Source organism: Botryllus schlosseri, chromosome 15 (genome assembly GCF_051294905.1).
Source record: "Botryllus schlosseri isolate E-star chromosome 15, Bs_hap1, whole genome shotgun sequence".
NCBI lineage: Eukaryota > Metazoa > Chordata > Ascidiacea > Stolidobranchia > Styelidae > Botryllus > Botryllus schlosseri.
In genome coordinates, this window is record NC_137250.1 from 21086693 (window position 1) to 21111098 (window position 24406).

The 24406-nt window shown below is 40.8% G+C and overlaps 5 protein-coding genes and 1 long non-coding RNA gene across 6 annotated transcripts in view; 2 read left to right on the forward strand and 4 right to left on the reverse strand.

Annotated features, from left to right (window-relative positions):
* Positions 1–4965, reverse strand: part of LOC145457432 (uncharacterized) — a 63478-nt gene extending 58513 nt beyond the window's left edge. The window contains exon 1 of the mRNA XM_080335657.1: positions 4950–4965. The gene's annotated coding sequence lies outside the window, so the exon portion shown is untranslated. The remainder of the gene's footprint in view (positions 1–4949) is intronic.
* The window catches only part of LOC145457413 (kielin/chordin-like protein), a 298320-nt gene that overhangs the window by 266554 nt on the left and 7360 nt on the right, over positions 1–24406 (forward strand). Inside the window, exons 2-5 of the mRNA XM_080335631.1 lie at positions 17477–17868; positions 22197–22361; positions 22429–22578; positions 22646–22735. Coding sequence (XP_080191757.1) covers positions 17487–17868; positions 22197–22361; positions 22429–22578; positions 22646–22735 — 787 coding nt within the window. The 5' untranslated portion in view covers positions 17477–17486. The remainder of the gene's footprint in view (positions 1–17476; positions 17869–22196; positions 22362–22428; positions 22579–22645; positions 22736–24406) is intronic.
* LOC145457406 (116 kDa U5 small nuclear ribonucleoprotein component-like) overlaps positions 1–24406 on the reverse strand; it is a 134903-nt gene that overhangs the window by 8228 nt on the left and 102269 nt on the right. The window lies entirely within an intron of this gene.
* On the reverse strand, positions 557–5575 carry LOC145457411 (transcription factor CP2-like). The gene is made up of 2 exons (XM_080335629.1): positions 5241–5575; positions 557–4217 (listed from the first exon to the last, which is right to left on the reverse strand). The coding sequence occupies exons 1-2, from the start codon at positions 5436–5438 to the stop codon at positions 2577–2579; spliced, it is 1839 nt and encodes a 612-aa protein (XP_080191755.1). The 5' UTR covers positions 5439–5575; the 3' UTR covers positions 557–2576.
* LOC145457401 (mitotic checkpoint serine/threonine-protein kinase BUB1-like) lies at positions 5770–10745 on the reverse strand. The gene has a single exon (XM_080335613.1). It carries the CDS (start codon positions 10541–10543, stop codon positions 6818–6820), a length of 3726 nt encoding a protein of 1241 aa, XP_080191739.1. The 5' UTR covers positions 10544–10745; the 3' UTR covers positions 5770–6817.
* Positions 11212–11873, forward strand: LOC145456803 (uncharacterized). Its single transcript, XR_013920708.1, has 3 exons — positions 11212–11450; positions 11516–11572; positions 11640–11873. It is a non-coding gene; the product is annotated as an uncharacterized LOC145456803 (long non-coding RNA).

A 24406-nucleotide genomic window follows, 5' to 3' on the forward strand; every position in this document is an offset into this window, starting at 1 on the left:
CCCTGACGAGTGTCAGCAGGAAATATTCGTGTGTATTTCAATATGACTATCAGCCAACGTAATCCTTAGTGCTACCACCACACACTACGGCGGAACGTATTGGTACGGCGAAAAATGTGACGTTGTGAAATACATGTGAGGTAATCGACAGAAATGTGGCGAAGGAGCTGGTCAATAAAGACGTTTGTCATCAGCGCGCTGCCAATGCGACGCTACATGGTAGGCAAGCGGTTGCTCGCCCTGAAGCACGCGGGAGACGACTGATAAGGCTGAGACTGGTTAATGTGGTTATGCTACGCATCAGGCGCGGTGCCGGTGGATAGGAAGTTGTTGACTTTTGTCTTGGTGTTTATGCGGCGTATACACCAACTCATGATATACATACACGCTATATATGCAATTGTACAATGTGCATACTATGAATGCAGATGGCTTTGGACCAGGAAGGTGCCTAAAGCCTTGCACTAAACGGGGAAGCCACATATACCAGTCTTTGGTCTGACCCGGTCCGGGGATTGGATTAAACCCACGACCTACCGATCAAGAAGCCGGACGCTCCAAGTTACGCTATTTATTCAACAACAGATCAAAACAATGCCTTCAAAGAAACCCTGCCCGAACCTTTCAATATTACACGCGGAACAGCCCACGATTCTCACTAAATCACACGTTTTTTATCAGTATTTTCATTTACTTATGTACGAGAAAACGTGATGGCTGAAAGAAAGCAATGAACTGAGCGCTATCTACCGGGCAGCGATGAGCCCTTACAGGCGTGGCGTTTGTAAAAGGGTATCCCCGGCCAGAAACGAAGCTACAATAAAAAGTAGCTTTACTGTCCCACGCAAATCTAAACCGTGATCACAAAATACCTGGTCTTCAATGCCGCATACAGCACCCAGAGGTGGCCAGTAACGAAGTACTTCTACTCTTTTGGAGTACTCAAGTAGATTAATACTTGAACTGCTGACTCAATTGCCTATAACTTTAGGCTGCTATTTATAGCAGAACTACGTAGTACCTACTTGTTAAATTTTGTTGAGCAGAAAGTGGTTTTGACGTGATTTTATCACCCTTGTGCATAAATTGTCAAAACTCGCAAAAAAGCTTCTAGTAAGCCTACTAGCAAGCAGAGGTGATCAAAGTAGAAATAGTGAGCAAAATCTACTTGAAGTACTCCCAAAAGTCGGAGTACTTGCTTACTGACTGCCTCCGAGTACTACTACCCAACACTCGAGTACCTTCATTATCAACTTCCATTTGAAGTAGATTTGACATATCTTGTAAATCGCCACTTCTACTGGTGCTGGAGTAGAGTTTATGACATTACTCCTACTTGAGCACCAATGATGAATACTTGATCACTTCTTCATGTAACTAGCCACTGTTGGCCGAGAACTGTGTTTGGGAATGTGGTAGGTAGATGGTTTGGGCAACACAAATGATTCAACTCTAACGAACGAATTGATAAAATGATAAAAATGTCAATCGAATATCGGTAGTTCCCAGAGAGTTAACTCTCGCGATGAGGATTCATTGAAACACGATCAACATGTAAGCAAGCACACAAGACACAACCTGATGGGTATGAATGTAAAAACGACACCGTCTCGCGGATCAGCTACGGTGACGGCGTCAAGAACCATATTTCGCGCACAAAACAGAACATACACGGTTGCAGGGACACCAAATTCGACCAGTACCGTGCCACAAATACAATTACACTGTGTCCCATTGGCAGACCGGGATTGTGGTAGTCCACGAAAACGACATAACAGACCTGATGTCAAGCAAACAATAACTAGAGCCGACCGATGTCATATTTTTGAGCAGATACCGATAAAACCAAGAACTAGCACCGATATAACAGCCACTATTCGAAAGCTTATTCAAGAGCTTAAGGCGCATTTCCAAAACTAGACTATCTGAGCATTGAGAAGTAGGGTTGTTCAACAATAATGAACTTTCTATTTTAGATTTTTTGGACTTTTAGCTAAAATTGTTAGATTCCTATAAAAATGTTGCACATCAAATTTGGCTCAATTCCAACGAGTAGAAGTGAAGCTATTTCAGTTCGAAAATTTTGAATTACTATAAAAAAACTTGTCAAATTTTACTGGCCATGAAACCCATGAAATTGTTAAGTTACCAACAAATACCATGAGTATGAAATTTGACTCAATTTCAGCTTGTAGAAGTGAAGTTATTCCAGTTTTTCATTAATAATTCTTGGATTATCCACAGTAAACACTATTTTTCCAAATCCACGATTTTCAACTCCAATAACTTCGCTTCTACCAGTTGGAATCGAATCAAGTCATTTTTGAACAACCCTAATGAGCAGCTTTACAGCAATCCCCATTCTCGGACATCAAAATAAACAGGAAAGGTTGCATCCGAACACCATAATCTATAAATTGATATTTCAAGTCTGGCAGTCACAGATTATAGTTCTTTGGGTTCCTATTGTCATGTCACGAAAATTTCTGTTTTTTTGTACCTGTAACGAGACTAGTGGCTAGATACTCAATATTATCAGGCGGACTCTAGGAAATAACCCTTAAAACAGTTTGATTTCACTGTTTGAGTATGATTTGATAACCATCACCGCCCTCGTTTTTTATTAATATCACGGTGAAGTGCTGTTCGTCCTTGAACCTGCCCACCAGTTCATCTGTAACCAGAACGTGTATGTTTGACTTTGCCGGTTGATACAATGCTCTAGTCACGAAAAACCTAGAGCCGTTCCCTTGCTCGAACAGCGACAAGGCTTCTTTGATAAGCTCATTCGCGGTTAGCAGTTCCAAAAAGATAGCATGGTAAATCTGAATCTGATTACCACCATCACTGTTACTCGACGGCGTCATATACACAGTGAGCCTGGTTTGATTCTTTTTCGCCCGTAGAGAGTTGTGCAACCGAATACCATCCGCAGGCCCGCAGATTTGAACCAAGTCTTCTCTGCTTAACGTCAGCATATCAGAACCGGAGAACGAGTTGAAAGCTTTCAAAAACGCGACAAACCTGTTTCTTTGCAACCATTGTGAAGCCTGCGACGGATTAAAATAAGGCTGCATAATGTCCAGCTGTTGGGATTGCATGTTTACAGGTTGCATTACCATATCGTAGCTTGTACTGGCGGGGCTTCGATCAATTTGTGAATGTGGGCTTTCATCCTCCATTACGTTATACTCGTTTACAGCCGGTTGTAAATCTACATCCACGCTCGCGTCGATAGAAGTGTCAGTGTATGATTGCCGTTTGTGTTTGATAGTCTGCGGTATCAGTTCTTCGTAATGTGTTTTTGGGGTGGCTGTAGATTCAGTTAACAAGGTTGAGTTGTACGACGGCTTGTATTTCAACTGTTCCTGCGCGCTGCGTTTCTCCATCTTGTCTTTATCTGTCTTTTGCTTCCTGTCCGCACCTTTAGGCTTGAAGACTTTTATCTGACAACTAGCCGAATGGATGTGTTCCGTGTATTCTCCTCCGCCATCTGAAGAGTATGTATCTATTTGTATTCGAAACGGCACGCCTCTTTCACCTCCGTGTTTTTTCGGAGTAAACTCCGTGCTAATGCAGTGTACTTGTATGTAAATGGACGTTTCTTTGTGAGGATCCCACAAAAATTCGACCAAATTTAACAAATTCTGAGGCTGTCTAGGCTGCATTATGCCGACCGACATAGGCACGTCGATATTAACGAGCCTATCTCCTGGCCTGTTGAATTTCCAACCTTCCAACTGTTGATGTTCCATGTATTGCAAGCGTCTGTCATGGAAAACCACACGTAACGTACTCCTCACCAGCTTACTAGGACCGGGAACTGTTAAGTCCTGCATTTTTTTAAGCTTAATCTCATACGACTGGCCTTGGTTTAAATAAGTCAACGTTTCCTCATGAACTTTGGAAGCTGGAGAAGTGGGAGCTTGCAGCATATACTGTAAAGGTGGGATGTTTGAATTAGAACCACAATGTCCCATGTCGTCTTGCTTGAAGATTGGTAAATTAAGCACTTCACTCATGTTATAAGCTCCCGCCCCGAGTTCGAGGCCGAGCCCTGACAGATTAGCGTCAAAGTCTTTCACGAGGGCCTGCTCGTCCATTTTGACCCATCCGACCATGTCTTGCGCTTGGTCAGGGTTTTTGTTCGTGTCGTCCTGTTGGTGGTGCGGTAACGGCGGCGGCATCTGTAGTGTGCCCTGATGCCTGGAAGCGTTCTAAAGAAAGTGCACGCTCAAATGAAATATGAGTTAATTTATGACACTTATATATAGAGCAGTATTAGAAGACACTCTTGGATGTACATAACTTATATATACCGTTGAATAATATATTCATATTGAAATTAACCCGAATATATTCGGCTGACATTCGTCAGGGTTAGTTGTCAGTAACTAGTAAAGAATTGGAACGAAGATTGTATATCAACAATAGTATTACCTAATATGACGTCACCAGCATGAAATTCTGAATAATTGAGGCGAGATAGCTCAAGCTCAATGTTGGCACAAACTAGGTTGTCGTAACTTAATAAAAGTTTTTGTTATATTTAGGGCAGTGGTTCTCAACCGCTAGTCAATGTCAATTATGTTGTCGGTTCACCAAATATGTATTGTATACCTCGATTTAGAAATTTGGAATGTATTTATTCATTGTGTCGAAATATATAGATTTCATGGTCAGCTTTGAACTTATGCTATGTCATAATTCTGAAAGTGATGTACCAAACCGTTTAAAAGTAACCAAGAACTTTTTACGACTAGTTTTATGCGAAAGCTAAGAAGACTTTTTTTAACAAGATTCCTTTCAACAGTAGGCCTACAATATAGCAACATTTGGCAGCATCATAATAGACTCCGACAAACAGCAACGTCACAGCATTTTCAAAAGAAACCAAAGAATCACAATCAAATTGGTGGCGTGTTAACAGAACTTCACATTGCAGAAACTTCGATACAACCAAATTCTATCATTTGCTTTAGAGTTGTGTACGGTACACGTATGTCGTAATTACATATTGGGCTGATCGGTCCTTGTTTCGAAATTTTACCAGTTCCCCAAGCTAAAAACTTCATAGCCACTGATATAGGGCACATTCAACAGTGATCGCAGAATATTGAATTGTGATATGAGGGACAACCACCCATTCAGGCTGGGAACATTTTTGAGTTGGTGATTTTTTATTTTTTCAATTCCATCCTAGCATGCCAATGAATTACATATCACAAATATCAACTTACACTTTGATGCTGTTTATTGGTGATACCGTAACCTCTCTCCGAGGCAGACACGAGCTGCTGCAAATTGTCCGTCAATATCGATATATCTGTCGGGCTCGAGCAATGCTGCGTCGTTTGCTTGTGGATAGCCGAGTGATCCTTGCCCGCAGAAGATACGGTCTTGCCAGAATGCCCGGGGATTTGCTTTTGCCTTTGCATACACAAATTGGATCCGATACGCGAGTTACTGGGACGCGCGCCTTCGACTGTGGACGGAACTTTCCTGCGAAGTATATTCTGTTTTTCTTCCTCTTCATCCAACACACCAACGATTCGATGCTGACTGTTCTTATCGTTGGAAGACACCAAATTCCCAACAACCTGGCGCTTGCTTTGTTCCAAATTGGAAGGCGCTACCGTTGGCACCAGAAGTAAGTACGTGTTTGAGGAAGACAAGGTGTGACTGGTTGATACGTTGGCAGCCAGTTTGGTGATTAATCTACTTCCAACTACACCAATAAATGCCTGGTTTGCTGCTAAACCTAATCACCTGAAAGATATGCACAGGCTAAAAAATACCACATTGCGTACATACCAACAATCTAGCGAACGGAATTTGTGAAACAGCAGTCAGTGCACAGAGATGACCATATTGGCAGCTTGGATCAATTACGTGAGAGTAAAAACATTTCTACAAGCAGAAAGGTGGGTTATCGTAACAAAACAGATGCACTTCTGTAATAGGGATAGGCACAATGACTGAAGTGAAGTAGTCAGAGATGGATTTTTAGAGTATTAAAATCATACACTCCATGCGACTAAGATTTAAAGGGGCACTGCACTCTAAAAATTATGTGGTCTCAAATTGATGGGCAAAACGTAAAAAAATTTTTGCCGCAGCCGTTTTCTTCAGAACACTACCATAATGGAGCTACAATGTATTGAAAATTCCACAGGGGCTCCACGCTCCAGCAGTCACGCAGAGATCGAACTTTATATAGTTGTCAGCCGATGTTATGAAGGAAATAGAATACATTAGGCCCGATTTTGACATAAATCTCATGACTGGACATCTTCCCTTGAACGCGCTATCTAAACCAATTCGACGTGAACGACATATTTCCTTCATAACATCGGCTGACAACTATATAAAGTTCGATCTCTGTGTGACTGCTGGAGCGTGAAGCCCCTGTGGAAATTTCAATAAATTGCAGCTCCATAACGGTCGCGTTCTGTAGAAAACGGTTGCGGCCAAAATGTTTTTTTCGTTTTGCCCTTCAATTTGAGACCACATCATTTTTAGAGTGCAGTGCCCCTTTAATTTATCAACGAAAATTATAGTTTCGACAGTGTTGGAAAGTATTGGAACCTCAATCTGTCATTCCGTATCATACAAAATATGTAACAGAGAGCTAATTCGTTGCGGTGTCATAAAAGGTTCATATTTGAACTTTTCGCGTCCTATGTTAACATGTTGCTATGAAGCTTAAAACTTGACTGAAAACTGGATCACTCTAGCACACTGTTGAAACACGCTGTTAAGCTACATCAAACATTGACATTGTGAATGATGTGAAGTCACTTTTTCAACGTCAGAGTCACCGGAAAAATTCGTCCACCATAGAGTAGACTTTGTTTTCAAAATTGTCAAGATAACTCTGAAACCGATTCAGCAAGTCTGGCAGAGGGGAATCTTCGACGCAGACGTTGCGTGTTTCACTGGGGGTCGGATGGTTGATGAGGGCATCGAAAAATCCTTGCCACTGCGCACCGTCGTGCCATCTCTTAAACTTCCCACATATCTTCCACATGCCTTCGTCGGACTGGACTACTTTCATGTAATCCCCAAATAAAACGACGTACATCGTTCCAGCGATACCGTAGTAATCTACGTGGTAGTTCCAAGGCTGCTTGGTTTGCATTTGGACACATTGAAAACCGCTCGTTCCACTGTCTTTATCGAACATGGCATTTTTCGGCATTTCCGTCATGTCGATGGCTCTTCCGAAATCAATCAGTTTAATTCGAGTTCCGTGAGTAGTATCGTTAACAATCATAAGATTGTCAGGCTTGATATCGCCGTGGATGATACCTACACTATGAAGACCGTGGACAATGCTTATAATTTCATACGCCATCCAAACCACAACTGGATTTTTAATCACTGCATTTTTATTTTTGTTCACAGCGTCGAGGATCGTACCGCCGCTAAAATGGGGTAGCACCAACAGAGAACAGTCATCATAGAAATAAGCAGAATTGATCGTCACAATGCGCTCGGCAACATCAACCATGTCAAGTTTGAGCAATCGATTTTTGGCGGCTATCGTAGCATAAACCTCCCAAGGGCACGGCGGACTTTGGCTTTTTAAAGCCAAATTTTTTTTATCCTGCGAATTCAACCGGTAAACCTTTGCAAACGCGCCTTCCCCGACGAGTTTCCCAACTTTGTACTTAGCGTCTAGTTCTAAGAATGTGTCCTGTCTTAATTTGAATGGAGCTTTTCCTTGATAAGTGGTAGCCGGTAAATCCGAATTGTCAAAAAACTGATATTTTTTCATTACGGACAGCTGCACGCTCTCGTCCCAAGGATCTGGTAGAGTCGTCGGAGCAGGAACTACGCAAGGGGTGTCATTTTGCGGCTGTTGCTGGATTATTTCCTCTTTTTCCGGACTGTCGACCGACACCCTTTCCTCAGATTCACCCCCCCAGAATATAAAAGAGGAATCATTATTTTCATTTACATCGGGACTAAAACTATCATGTGCTTCCGTCTGATCTACTTTATACCCTTTGTCGTTGTTATTTTGCTCAATGTGAATGTCATCGATTGGATTCGTCGCTTCTGTTGACTTTTGTGACGTGTTTGAGGAGTTGTCAAACTCTCTGTCCGCTTCCTCGCAAGCATCAAGCTCAGTCGGCTCGAGTACAGGCTCGCGTCCTTCAATTTGATCTATCTTGTACTCTTTACAATCATTATTGTGCTCTGTGCGACTCTCATCTATTGGGTTTTCCGCATCTGTTCTGTTTACGGATGACTTTTGTGTGGAACCCGAAGAGCTGTCAAACTCTTTGCTCGCTTCCTTGATTGTAGTAAGCCCACTTTTTTCAACATGCTCGTGTTCTGTTTCCTGGTCGTTATTTTGACCCTCTGGCTTTTCTTCGTAAATTTCAAAATCGTGAAAAGCAGACTTCTGTAAATCCAGACAAGGCGTAATAGAACTCAAGTTACCGATACGCCGGGTTTCTTGCAGCACGTTTGACTTGCTTGTGGCTGGTGTCGACGCCATATGCGCCTTTGTCGCAAAGTAATCACCTGCAACAGTGGCTTCGTCAAACATTTCAGTCTTGTCCGCATATATTTTGAAATCGTTCGAATTTGTGTCAACACCTACAGCGTCAATTTGGGCAGATTCGTGGCTCCTCGTGCTGAGGCCTCTTTTGGAAGCATTGGTTTTCGGCAAGGCTTGAGCGTTCTGCGAATTTTCATCGAAAATTTGAAACGGTACATTACTTTCGCTATCTGCATTCACTTTCACTGCAATCAGATTCTCAGGATTGGGTGGATTTACACAATCCCCTGCCACGAAAGCCGAATCATCATCATCTTCATCGAGGGATTTTGTGAAGCAAGAAGAAAAATACTTCATAGCTTCTTTTGTGTTTACAGTGGGGGACGGCTGTGATCGTTTCGAATGATTGAGAGAATTATTACCGGACTGCAGGTCCTTTGGAAAAGCAGTGTTAGTGTAGGTCTGAACTTCATCGTCTGGATTCTTTTTGAGAGGGCAAGATTGACTGGTATCTGTTGAACTTGTGCCGACTCTGTCTTTGTTAGCATCAAGGTCGACAGAATTCGGTTTAGAGTGTCGTGCAGAGTTAATGACTCGTAGCTTCATTGTGATGTCTTCTTCTTCTCTATTCAAATCCTCAATCTCTTGCTGCGTTTTCGCCATTTTTCCCAGCACTTTGATTTCTTTCAAGCGGTTTTCCAAGTCTAGCTTTTCTTTCCTGGCTTTCATCCACGAAGCTTCCATCAATCTGCTTTCCAGCTCAAGTTTTTGCATTTCCTCTTTCACCAGCCGCGCCTTTAGCTCTTCGTGTTCCCTTTTCTTGATTTCCAGCCTTTGTTCGTCCATGAGACGTTGCTTTTTACGCCAGAAGACGGCACGCACTTCCTCAAACTGCATTTCCCCCATGACAGTGTACACTTTATCTGTGTTGTAATATGATTTCCGACCGTCCTCATGAACCGGCTTTTCGTGTATCGCACTTTTAATGTGCGAAAAATTACAGTCTACCTCTTTTCTCTCACAAAGCACAGATTTAATCATAGTTATAGGCTGATTAGTAGATGCACCAAGTAAATTATTATCGTCTACATAAATATCAAAGTCAGATTGTGCAGGTGGCAATCTTTGTATGTTAGGCCTTGGTTTCGGATTGATCCCGGCGTTCCACGGTCCTGGATCAATGACATTTTCCCTTGACACGGCATTAGATGGCGCTGAAGTCCATTTTCCTGTTTCCCCCATTACAGTTACCGCATCCGAACTGTCTTCATAAATTTGGAAGGGCTGAGATTGCGATGGCTTGACGGGGTCTTGATTTTGTAAAGGTTTGAATGCACTTCCGGGTCGCAATGACCCAACAACGCTGTGTTTTCCTTTGCCTTCCAACTGATTAAAAGCAGATCGAGGGTTGTCATCTGGTCCGCTTGCACTTTTCAAGACATTATTAGCCAAACGGAGTTGAAAATCAGTGTGGCGTTTTTGCAGTAAATCGATCGGCTGCGCGTTTTTTGATATGCCGTCTGTGAATATTCGATTCGCTTTTTTAGCATCGCCGTATTTTTCATATTCCTCTGCCCAAGCAATATAAAAATCTGCACACGTTATCCCGATCTTGTCGGTATTCATGAAGCTATAAATCTCCAAGGGATCGTCCAGAGTTTCAGCTAATTTCAACCAAGCTTTTACATACCTGATGTCGTTATAGTTACTCTCGTCCCTGAACTTGTCGACAAATTTTTGCAGAAGTTTTCCTACGGTATTGTCATTCCTACCGGTCGGGAAATTCTGTATAGTCCAGTCTAGGTATCTGCTCCACGGATCCATTGGATCGACCGAGTTTTCGCCGGCCAGGATTTCTTCCTCAAATCGGCATTTTTCCTTATTGAGCCTTATGATGTCTTCTTCAGACGGTTGCAATACGGCTTGGATGCAACTAACGTTCCGACCTGACTTGACAGGTTTCACATTTTCTTTACTCAATTCCCAGGCAGATATCGGGAGCTTGTTATCTTCTGGTGAAGCGCAAGCCATTATAACGATATATGCTACGATTTACAATCAACAACGGGCTAAGGAAGAAAACGCGTGGCTCATTCAAATTTAAGCAATATATTCTATCTGAGATAAGGCAATTTCTTTATAGCCTACCAATAGAAGCTGTCAGTAAATTCCTAGCATTAAAATTCAAACCACCCTTTCGCGTTAAGGCAATATGGGCGAAAGCGGGAGTCCCTGTCAAAAAGTCTGCTGTAAATTATATTACGTCATCGGAAATTCGAATATATCAGCGTAAACAAACTACTTCGTACTGTAACCGGAGACACATAAAACCCGACGTATTTGATAGTAATTTGACATAGTGTACTTATGTTTCGCATGGTTATTGAATAATTCGAAATTATGTTACTGATAGGTAACGCGTTTCTATTCCATGTCTCTGATAAGATATATCCAGTTTACTTCAACTCGCGCTATCGAGTATGACCACACAATGTCGAGCTTGATAAGTGGACAATGAGTTGCAAAAAGGTTGGAAACCACTGGCCTAGGCCAAGGTGGGTGTCTGATCTCAAAGACTACTCCAAGTCGTTTCGACAAGTTCCTATTTTTTCATTTTAACGCAGTTTTTTTTGTGTTTTGAAATAATGAAAATATTAATAAACTGATACTGATACCACAGCCTTTATAAAGGCTATGCTGATGGTTGCCAGTGAACTCGGCACCTGGTGAACTCGGCACCTTTAACTCGGCACCTGGTGAAATCGGCGCTTGTATTGTGACGCAACAATGCCGTATGTCGGTGTTGGTCTACTCGGTACATGTATTGCTAATTTGACGGATAGAGGGAATGATTGATATAATCGATGGACATGGACAATTGGACATATGCGTTGAGATTGAAGTGGGGCCGCTACTGGTAGTCGATCTTCACAACCAGGTAAGTCGAATATTGCTAATTAATTCGATGTGAGCTATCAGATTTTAACTAAATTTTGTTTGCAGGAAGATGCCGTTGAGGTTGAAGTGGGGCCGCTACCGGTAGCCGATCTTAACAACCAGGTAAGTCGAATAGTGCTAATTAATTCGATATGAGTGATCAGATTTTAACTTATAATTTTGTTTGCAGGAAGATGATCTCATTGAGTCGTCGTTATCCGATGTGTCCGCTGCTCAGGTCAACTCTGAAATGTCATGCTCGGACGAGTCAACTAATAAAATATTGGAGGGTGTATCGCAAAGAGGATGAGATATGCTGTTTGACGACTAAAGTCGATCGTTCTTACACCAGGAAGATGAAAAAAAACATGCCTCAATTCTTTGGAGATGCAAGAATCGTGCAAAATATATATATTTTATTTATAGCTTTCAATACAATATCCATTGTAAAATAATATTTATTGAACTCGAAGACTTTCCGGGTGCCTCTTTTCAAGAGTTAACGGCACACATATTTATTAGTTGATAGTTATTGATAAGTTCAACTGTTAGGTTTATTATAGATTTTATAAGTTCAATACTACACAACAATACTGATTTTGTATTAGCTGATTACTTATAGGAAGGTGTGATTTTGTCACAGGTAGCTGGTCAGGAGCAGGTGGTGACATTAGGGGAACATCCTGCTAAAAAAATATAGTTAAAGGGCGATATTTAATTTATAAGGAGCAAGGTGAAGGGTGACATTAGGGAAACATCCTGCTAACAAACTATAGTTAAAGGGCTATATTTAATTTATAATACCCGTTTCTTTGAAGGCAAAAACTGATTATTTTGGCCTTCATAAGTTTCGATGTGTTCATGGGAAACATTTATTGGTGTCATGGGGAACATTGTATTGTCATAAACTTGAAACAATAGAGATCGCACAGCATCTACGGTCAAACGAAGTGCCGAGTTCATCAAGTGCCGAGTTCACCAAATGCCGAGTTCAGGGTGCCGAGTTCAAGGTGCCGAGTTCACCAGGTGCCGAGTTCACTGGCAACTGATACTATGTGATTATGATTTTTAAACCTCTTCTCGTTCAACATGTAGCGATAGCATAGCAATTCACAACGTTTGCTCACGTCACTTTCACGGTCAGTCTGTCATTTTATTGAAATTTTCATCAAGTCCAAATACAAACAGCCTGTGTCAACAGAAGGAGTTCGTGTACCATCTAAAACAGTACATTGAACGTTCTCTTATTCGAAATTTATGCTGGTGACGTCATGGTTTGTGATACGATTGTGGATATACAATGTTCTTTCCAATTCTTTACTAGTTGCTGACGATTACCCCTTACGAGTGTCACCCGAAAATATTCGGGTTCATTTCAATAGGAATAGCCTATACCAAGAATATAGAAGGAAGATGTGTGATTTCAAAGACTTCTCCAAGTCGTTTCGACGCCTTCCTATCTTTTCATTGTATCGCAGTTTTGTGGTGTTTTGAAATGATGAAAATATTTATAACTGATACTGAAACTGATACTGTACCTCCAAAAAGCACTTTTCATTCAGTGTGCACCGTGCATGCCCCTTTTTTACATCGTCTTGGCCCATGTGAGTGTCTGATTATAGATAACTAACCTACGGATAGATGCGCATCACGTGATTCACGGTCGAGTGATGCTACTCTGGCAGATTTGTTGTCGCTTCATAGCATGAAACGGCAACGTAATTGGTAATCCCATAAATGACGACCTGAGCGCTGAAATTTAATAAAGTTGATCTTATTTGAAAGCCACGGTCGCGCTGATTTTGATAATATACATCAAAATCTGATCAGGACAATGGAACCACCACGAAATACCCCTCAAAGTCTGAAAATCGGCATTGTTCTGAACAAACGTAACCACGCAAGGACCATTGTTATGGTCATTGTGCTGCGTCGTTGCGATTGTTTATAACAATGCCGATTTTTAGACGTTGAACGCTATTTCGGGGTGGTTCCATTGCATTGATCAATCAATCAGGTTTATTAATATTTTCATCGTTTCAAAACATCACAAGACTGCGATACAATGAAAAGATAGGAAGGAAGGCGTCGAAACAACTTGGAGTAGCCATTAAGATCAGACACCCACCTTAGCCTAGGCGAAGTAAATAAGAGGCACGCACACTGAATGAAAAGTAATGCAGATAATATAAGACGCAAGCGACAAAATGAGGTGGCATGTGGCGGAGGGCGAGGGCGATGTTAGGTCGTGGTCCGGTAATCCTGAAGACTGGCTAGTATTGATTTAGAAGAAATTGCTTGTATTTCGACTTGAATGCGGACATGCTCGACGACTGTCGGATAGCCGGCGAGATGCTGTTCCACAATTGGGGTCCGGCATACTTGATAGAACAATGCGTTTTCTTGTATTCAGTCCTGATCATATGGTAGTTGTTCTTCGATGACGCGCGTGTGCTGTACTTGTGCGCTTTTGTCTCCGAGGTGAAGTAGTCGTTGAAATTTGAGGGACATTGAACGCAATGGAACTGATACATAAACTTGGCAATTTCTAGCTTTCTCATATCTTCTAAGTTTAGAACACCAAATCTTTTGAGAAGCGATTTATCAGTTGCACATCCAGGCCCCCCGTGGGCTTTGGCAATGATACGGATGATTCGATTTTGAAGTTTGATAAAAATCTAATGTATATTTTCAGAATCAACGCGACTGTAGCTTTCAAATAAGATCAACTTTAATAAATTTGAGCGCTCGCGTCGTCATCTATGGGATTAGCAATTACGTAGCCGTTTCATGCTAAGAAGCGACAACAGATCTGCGCCTATAGCATCACTTGACCGTGAATCACGTGATGCGCATCTATCCGTAGGTTAGTATGTTATCTATAGTCTGATTTTAAAGACTACCCGACGTCATTTCGACACCTTCCTATATTTATCACAATCTTATGGTATATTGATTAGATGAAAGCAACTGAACGGAACTGAGCAGTGAGCATTAGTATGAGCTACGTTGTAAATTGCTATGATAGTACACAACTATGAACTATGTCATTTTCCTGTCGTGTGGTGTCTCTAGAGGTCTGAGCTGTTAACAGTTCCGGTCATGACTCAAGTACTTCTTCCGCATCACGCAATCATATACCTCACTACTCACGTCCAAATGTACGATAGTCAAAAATAGATCTCCGGGGTCTGAACTTAATCTAAAATCCTATGACGTATAATTTCAAGTAGGACCTATGGTAATATTCATTACCAGACAATCACATTTATATTTTATACTTCATCCAAGCAATCAATCAATCAGGTTTATTAATATTTTCATCGTTTCAAAACATCACAAGACTGCGATACAATGAAAAGATAGGAAGGAAAGTGTCGAAACAACTTGGAGTAGCCATTAAGATCAGACACCCACCTTAGCCTAGGCGAAGTAAATAAGAGGCATGCACACTGAATGAAAAGTAATGCAGAGAATATAAGACGCAAGCGACAAAATGAGGTGGCATGTGGCGGAGGGCGAGGTCGATGTTAGGTCGTGGTCCGGTAATCCTGAAGACTGGCTAGTATTGATTTAGAAGAAATTGCTTGTATTTCGACTTGAATGCGGACATGCTCGACGACTGTCGGCAAAGCATCCGAACGGATGAACAGCGGAATTAGGATAAGTCACCGCGAATGAATTACATACCAACTTTTTGAGAGCAGCACTTCGTTTGAGTTCTGATATTTTACATTGCTGTGGTCAACTGGTCATGTGGTTACCTTGCATATACCAGGTATATGAAGAGGGATGCAGGTTTTGGTTGAATAGGTATATTTATAGTCATCACCGTCACACTCCTCAAGTTACCTAAAATTGCTCTCCTTTTCATCGATAAATCTGAGGTTTCGAATCCCCTAACGTTGAGGGATGGATGGATGTTAATCTGCTTATAGCCGAGTCGAATGTCTGTTCTCCTATTACATCAGAAAACTACTGTACTGTCTCGTAATTGTATGGATTCGCTCAATGACGTGATCTAAACTAATTTAGTTATTATAGCGTACTTATAGGTACCTGTAACTGCAATCTTGCGTAGGGACCTAAAGCGATTCGTTATAAATAGCTGTCAAATAGCTTCAATACATTCATCATCATCATCATTGGTTTATTAGCAATTTTATCAGTTCAATACACCACAAAAATGCGATACAATGAAAAGACAGGAAGATGTCGAAGCGACAAGGAGTAGTCTATGGAATCTGACACCCAGCATATATATTCCGGTGTGTTGTATCACAGCCTACCCAACACGTACCACCGAGGCCGCGGTTATACCTACAACTCCACCCGTACTATCCATGCATATTGCATACACATCACGCCACAATCATGCGGATTGGATATGACATCCATGCAACGTAGGTGTGCCCGACTGGCTGCTGGTTTAGTGATGTCTGATTACCAGCGCGGACTGAGAGTTTAATAGGCATTTCTCCGGTAGCACTATACGATTCAGTCCACCGAAAGACTCTCAATCCATCGATTAAGAATTGAAATTATAGTTAATGCTCGTTTTTCACTGTTATTTACTATTGAGCCATTGTCAATGACACAGTAACTGCGTACCCAGCCTTTTTCGTTGGCTTATCCTACAACGGAGTAGTCTAAATCAATTTATAGACTACGAGGCGTTACCTGAATAAAGTCAAATAGTATTTGTTATCGCAATGTCTGTCGCGCCCTCAAAGACAAAAAAGCTCCAGAGTTTGATCAGCGAGAGTCACGTTTTGGAAGATGGACGAGGCAACGCAAAGGTGAACCAACTCAAGACGTCTGAAGCAGTAGTGCGAGACGCCGAAAAAAGCTAACTTATAAAAGCCGTTCGCTAGAATATCGCGGAGTGTGAGTCAGTGGGAAATCGCCAGAGAGGAAAATTGCCTTGTGATCTGTGCGCTGTACATCAGGCAGATGAGCGCTTGTTAGTGTAAAATGCGGATTGATCCTGAGAAGGGACGGCATATAGAAGTAGACAGAAGTATATTCGCTTATATAATGATCGCAGTCGGGCAATTAATGTAATGCTTACCACATCTTTCCAACGGAACAATATGGAAATGGTAAGCATAGCAATCGTTCATTCATCAGAATATTTCTAAAATAAAATAAACTAAAATGAGCTATATTTTGAATCAGTAAGTGACAAATTACATCTCACAGTTCTTCGAACTCTAAATTAGACGGAAATATTTTGGTATATATTTGAATAATATATATTCATATTAGAAGAGCTTCTTGGAGGTACAGAACTTCAATATACGATTGATTAGTATATTCATTATTCATATTGAAATGAATGCGAACATGACACTCGTCAGGGGTAATCGTCAGCATCTAGTTGAGAATGGGAAACAACATCAACAACCGTATCACCAAATATTCGGGTTCATTTCAATATGAATATACTATCAGTATCAGTTTATTGATATTTTCATCATTTCAAAACACCACAAAACTGCGATACAATGAAAAAATAGGAAGGTGTCGAAACGACCTGGAGTGGTCTTAGAGATCAGGCACCAATCTTGGCCTATAGGCGAAGTAAAGAAGAGGTATGCACATTGCACACTGAATGAAAAGTAAAGCAGATAATATATAAAGCAAGCGACAAAATGAGGTGGCATGTGGCGGAAGGCGAGATCAATATTAGGTCGTGGTCCAGTAATCCTGAAGGCTGACTAGTAGTCATTTTGAAGAAATTGCGACTATAATTCAATTATACTCATATTATTCAATTTAAGGACTCTAGTAGGTACAGAACTTAATATTTTCATGTTGAAATGAACCCGAATACATCATTTTTCAATTGAATACGGAATTCATGTACGTCCAAGAGTTTCTTCAACCGTTTTATAATACCTATAAATGTAAAAGTGCGATTTCAATTTTACGAACTATCTTCAGAACTGCTACTGATCGCAAGCGTTTGTGTTCCGTACGAACTTAAAGTTTGAGACGTATGACTATTTCACAAAAATTTGTCAGGCATTGCGGCATGTATAAACACGTAATAGCTGTACTAATATTGGTGCCTATCGTGATTGCCAATCGGATATCCATCAATGAAGAAGACTTACTTTCGCCCGACTTGGGTTTGATGGAGGATGGTCAATTAGGACAATTCATGCAACCGGACGTGATTAACGTTGCCTTGAGTAGCGATGGTACCGGGGGAAATTATGACATCGATCCTTTGGAGCCGATTCGTAATCACAAGAAAAAGAAGCCCAGGCGGAATAACTTGACGAGGGTGAAAAATCACGAAGCAAGACACAACGCACGAGATAACGATGAAGCCCCGGAACACGCGATCAATAACTCGACGAAGGTGGTGGCTATAGAAACTATACGGTGGAAGCCAGAGTCGCAACAAAAAGGTATTGCAATTTGCGTGAACCTGATATACTCTCCTGACTAGAAGGTATCCTTTCTCAAAGCTCCCCTCAACACTTTTAGCGAAAAGATTGTGTGTTCACACCCAAAAGGTGGTAGACTCCACTGCAACAGAACCTAACTCAGAATTTTACCGTGGTTAGAAATCCTATACGTGCCTGCGTGTAGAACTTCCTATGAACCTATAGGCACGAGCATCATTTGGATTAAAATAGTGTACACAGTACACTCAAGTCAAGGATATCTAGATATCCCTGACTCAAGTACGTGTTCTTGGGTACCATTGTTAGCAAATGTGGTATAGAATTGATATATTTATCGCACGCGCTTAATTGCATTCTGTCGTATCGTAGGATTCCATTTTACACGGCCTAATCAACCTATAAATACTGCCAGATCGATCGTCCGTATAGTTTCGGAATCAGTTATGTCTAGTAACAAATTTCTTGGAACATAATCTTAACACAATTATAGCTCGTGATTCAAAAGACCAACTATGACGAGCATCACTTCAAACCACAATAATATAAACATATATCATAACAATATCTCACTATAAAAATATTGAATTCGACCAATAAATGATTCGAGTAATTGAATCTGAATCGGCGTATCCGGTCAATAACGAAAATGCTATTACCGAGAATGCTACTATCGAGAAGGACAATACCGAGAATGGACATTACCGAGAATGGGCAATACCGAGAATGGACATTACCGAGAATGGGCAATACCGAGAATGGACATTACCGAGAATGGACACCACCGAGAATGGACATAAACGAGAATGCAACATATGTAATGCAGGCATGTTATGCATACGAACGTGTGTGTGCATCACGGGGTTGCCACATTCGGTATCGATTCTCAGGTAGAAATTTCTCGACAACGTCCGTCCCAGTAAGCTAGATTCTTGGGATTGGCCTTTCTCGGTATCGTCCATTCTCGGTAATGTCCGTTCTCGGTAATGTCCATTCTCGGTAATGTTCATTCTCGGAGCATTCTCGCTCGGTAATAGTATGGAACCCTGAATCGGGCATTAATTCTTATGATTCGAGTAGCGAGTAATGAAAGGTGATATCTTCGAGTATAGGCCTACTCAAATTATACGCTCCTTGCCAATAATAGGTAATATATCATCGAAAATTCTAGTTTCGATACTATTTTCCGTGGTGGAAATCTGTAAATCTCGATTGGTCGTAACGCAGCATACGAAACATGTTCTGAAAGCGCATTGTAATAGATTGGCATATAATGTTTGAGATTAATTCAGGGCATGTTGAGTCAAGAAATACATGATGTCCGAAATCTTGAACACTTTCCTGTGACCTTCCTTCAGGCTCGCTATTGATTTTATATCAATAATCTATAGAATGGGACATTGCAACGGAGCATTCTTGAGATTTTCCAAATTTTGGACAACCTACACGCGTTAAAGTGGAAATAACAAATCCGTGCAGTGGTGGTCAAAATCCACAGTACCAACTCAAAGTGCAATGAAACCGGCATGGTCGTAAAAAAATCGTTAATGCGATGCTTCTTTGTGGTCGCATATAGGAACATATTTCCACATCTCTCATGTTATGGTGACGTCATCATGAGTGATTCAGAATCGACTCAGTCAGGTACTCGGTTTTGTCTACCTATCTGCCTCGCCCTTCGATTGAGACAGAAGACCACAAATGTCTCCTGGAATTTTCCCGCCTCTAGTCAATACACAATTACACACATGCGCAGATGAAGTGAATATGGCGACGGAAAATGTATTAGGATGTGTGGTTCATTGTGTTCCGTTGTGCAGTATTAGGCCCATAGGTTTAATTAGGCATACAGATTGTAGGCCTAATTGTAAATCAACATACACAAATATGCAGAATCCTAAGTATGTAGGCCAGCAATTTCTGTATTTTGTGGTAAGTATGTAGATAACTTCGACAGAATCACTACAACTTCGCGTTATAAAATGTTATCAATATATACGACGGTAAGCTAACCAGGGCGTAACATTTCAACAGTAATGTTTTCTAGAGGAAAAGTTATCTATATTCGTATACAGAATCTCATTTTTAAACAGGTCGCTTTCACACTTATTTTTGTATTAACGTCAGCGGCCAGGGCATATATTTTGAGCTAATGTGTCAAAGTTAGAAATAAATAGCATACGGTCGGGGCCCACGATAGGCCCCGATACGCTTGATTGCGTAGAATCGATATGAGAATGGTTTCATTTATGCAAGTGATGAGGGCGTATTTGTGATTGAAAGCTGGCCCATTTGTTATATTCGTTGGGACACTTCAAGTTTAAGAAATGGTCGGAAAGACTTTAAGCTTTAGCTGCGAGGTAAGCGTGCACAAACTGTGGACAATTGAACATTTTATTATATAGTTTTGAATGACTCTTCGGTGAACTTCAAGGAAATGCCGGAACAATTATCGCTTCACTCACAAATATTCTAACGCATTTTTGTCTTATTTGCTCATACCCGCCGGACAAATAGGCATAAATTAACTGCGCACTGAAAATGTATCCTGAGGCTGTTGTTTGACGCGTACTAAGACTGCAAACTGCGTCGGATTGAACGGATTACAGAATTAAAACATTCTCCCTTTTCCTGGACAAGAATCTAAACAGAATTCGCCAATATATCACTCGGTGATAGCGTCGGATTGGAAATAATGAGGTATTAAAATAATACATTTTGCATAAATACCCAGTGACCTTACCATGCATTGTTATAGTCGGTCCTAGAAATGACTTCTCTTTAAATGTAGGCCTTCCTTAACATAACACGGAATTAGGCACTGAGGTCGTGATGAGTTCATATATTATACGCCTATCCGAGCTACTCACAAAGACTAGGTAATCCCAAAGATCATACATATCGTATTTCGTCAGCATCGTGACTCATCATCAATTATGTGGTACCCCTAAAAATGATATAGGCCTGCACCCTTAAAATGCGTTAGTACACGTAGGATTCGAGATTGATCGCAAAATGGGTGTGTTTCACTCAAATATCAAGTGGCGGGGAGACATATCACGATACAAAATCCCAAGAAGGGTTGATAGATCGTACTGTACTTACATGAAAACCATGGTATTTCTCAGATTCTTGTCATAAAACATCAGTGTCGGTACATATACGAAGTATCGCTATAGTTGTCAGCGAAACCAGATCCAGAGTGCCACACGACTCATTCATAACAGAAAATATCGTTGATAACATCTTCTACATGCTATGACTAATGATTTGGGTTCCTCTGTGAATCCTTACATGTAACCGCCAGGTATAGGTCTATAGCAGACATGCTTGTGTCAACCAGTTATGACTCCTATGGTATATTCGCAATGCTTTGTCTTCCGAACTTATTATAGGGCTCCGTCAGCCCGAAAACTGTAGTAGTATGTGCAAAAGTCCTGTTAAAAATGTATCTGCCCTATGTATGAAAGATGATGCTTTCCAACTATGTTGCTGTGCATGTAGCCTTAGACCAGTGGTTCCCAACCTTTTTCGTCTCGTGCCCCCCTTGGCCGTTATTTGAGCTAAAATCCCCCCCCCCCCTATGAAAAAGTCGCCTGCGACTAAAAAAATGTGCTTTTTAACGCGCAACCATTTGTTGACTCAGCAATTAATGGCCAAACATATTCAGATATATCCGAACTATGGCAAATGCGGACCGCACTAAATTTTTGTAAAGTACAGTCAAATTTGACCTGTTTTTGACCGGTCGGGTGGCCGCTGACGAAAAATAAATCACCAAGTCCGCTTGCTATGGACTTGAGTTGAATCGATGAATTTGTTACGGTCTGTTTTTCACGTTAGCTCATATTTTGGCTTAAAAAGTTAAACAATTTCACTAGCGGCCTTGTGCTGAATTCGGTTTGACGTTATCCTGCTTAGTAGCAATTTGGTCGAGAGGCTGTCACGGACCCAACGAAATCGTCTCGTGAGCCTCGCTTTATCAGGGGGTGGAATATCTACGGAAGGCATATAAACATACACCTAGCTTGAAATCCGCCAAAGAAACATACAATTGTAAATAACTAATTTCTACTTAACAGTTATATACCATAAAAATCTAAAAACCTTGTGAACCCAGTGTATCTTCCGATACAATGCCAAAGCCAGATTTCCCCTCAAAAAATTAAGCCAGATTCCCCCCTAAAAATGTCTAAATTCCCCCCAAGGGGGGAATTCCCCCCCGGTTGGGAACCACTGCCTTAGACTTTGCCATGTCTTTTTACATTCAACTCGATTCATACAGCTTAAGAAATGTTAACCAACTATCCTATAATCCATCAAATTTTTAGTGGATAATTGTCACCGGGGCCAAAATCAGCCTTCTTGGAACGAAACCGATTGCATATCCTGCAAATGTCAGTCGCACGATGTGCTGTGTCAGAAGATGGAGTGTCCTAAGCTGGAATGCAAGGATCAAATCAATGTTGAAGGAGAATGCTGCCCGATATGTGCCGGTGAGAAGCATTTAAGCGAGCGTGTTATATAAATCGATGCACGCTTACCAATCTTGTTCCAAACCAGAAAAGCTTTGCGAAACCTCCGACGGCCGTAGATTCAAACACAACAAAGAATGGCATATGGACGACTGCACGTTTTGCAAATGTAAGAAAGGAAAAGTGGAATGTTCGGTCGAGGATTGCCAAGTGCCTCGATGCAAGCAGCCCATCAAAGGTAAATTACCGAATATTGTGAGTGTAAACGTATCAGATATCGATGCATTGGATTTACTGATGTTTAGTTCCCGGGCGGTGCTGCCCTGTATGTTTGGACGCGTCCTGCGACGCCACGAACGGTACGAAGATAACCTCAGAGGAAGTCTGGCAGGAAGGTAAGCAGAATGCTTGAGCTCAGAGTTTGACATCTAGATATTTTCAGCTATTCCAAATTAGATTAGAATAATAATAATTATAGCCACAGAGTTGTCTCTAATTATATTAGAATTCGAATTTATGAATTCGCAAAAATTTTGAATTCTGAATCAGAAAGATATACAACAAAATGTCAAGTTTCACATTTCACAAATTAGATTAGAATTAGACTACCCACCTCTCACACTAATTTGTCCAAATGGACAAATATAATTATCCATACATCCAAGTCTTCTTGAGTCATTTACACGTTCGCAACGCGGGGCCGAACTTAATTTTCTGGAATTCGAAGCATTACTTTACGTGAATTAAGGAGCTGCGTGCGATTCAATAAGAGTCGTGTAGTAATGCGTTTTTGGCTTGATGCGTAAATTGGCGAAAATATTTCTGCAACGCATTAAGGTTTGGAGACATTTCGTATATATATATTTTTTTACATGTATCAGCGAACGACCTAAATTTGCCGAGTCTCTCTGTGTTTTGATACCGAATGAAGTATATAAGCCTATAACTTGTCATTGCTTACACATGAAGATCATTGATAGATACAGTCATTATTTCCTAAAGCACAGTTACATAGCCCTTCTTGTGTGTCCCATTTATCTGGTCGTAAAAGAGAGTATAATGCAGTGGTTATTAACCAGCGATCTCATGGGTCGCGGGAGTTCAAAACACATAACCCGACTCATACAGCTAAGATCATGCTGACTTAAACAGTATATAGGCTACTCATTATAATCTTTTAGTTTTTGTTAGGATATCATGTTTTAATGGTTTTGTTCTTTTAACACTGTCGCTTACGCACAGTTAATTCTTTGCACCAGTATTCCGTAGTAGAGTATTCGGCGTGTAATGCGTAATTAGGTTTTTGTGGTTCAGCGGAAAATTGCGGCTCGCCAAAGGCTTGCAGATTATCGTACGGTTTTCCTAATGCAGGTTAACAACCACTGATATAATGCAGATTTATGCAAAATGTCGAATTCTAAACGCGCGTACAGATTCAGTGTGCGTCTAGAAGTAAGTAAGTAAGTCAAGTAGTTGTGTGATCCATGCGAATATTATATAGTATACACTCATCCATACATACATTCACATTAGCGCTGTTCGTCGTTCAAAAATAACTTTTTTGTTCAAATATTACTGGATAAAAAGCGCTACGCACAACAGTTTGCTCAAGTCCATCGTGTAGCAGCGAAGCTACATTCGTTAAAAAATATAGATTTTATTGTAAAATATTGAAATTCTTTTTCATCAAATTTCCCCACGAAATTGTTAAGTTGTCTGAAAACATTATTTGTTATAAATTTGGCTCAATTCCAACCAGTAGAAGCGCAGTCATTGGGACACAAAATTTTAGATTTGAAAAAATCAGGATTTCCGATGGCAAATTCTTTATCTATTATAGATCTACCCACCGCAAATACTTTTATTTAAAATCGTAAATTTTGAACATCGGTAACTTCGCTTCTACTGAGTGGAGTTGGGTCAAATTTGGTATTGTTTCATATGGTTGCCAGAAAAATTGAAAATTGTATATAATGTTGAATTAAAAATATCCTAACCCCAGTAGTTTGAATACTCCACCTGCTATACATGATGGAATTGCGCTAAATTTGGTGTGAGAGTTACAA

Excerpts from the sequence above, each read along its gene's own strand:
- LOC145457411 (XM_080335629.1), bottom strand. The coding sequence starts at position 5,438 with ATGCAAAGGCAAAAGCAAATCCCCGGGCATTCTGGCAAGACCGTATCT. Across the intron at positions 4,218-5,240 it reads CCAATAAACAGCATCAAAGT|AACGCTTCCAGGCATCAGGG; the intron begins GTAAGTTGATAT and ends CACTTTCTTTAG.
- LOC145457401 (XM_080335613.1), bottom strand. The coding sequence starts at position 10,543 with ATGGCTTGCGCTTCACCAGAAGATAACAAGCTCCCGATATCTGCCTGG.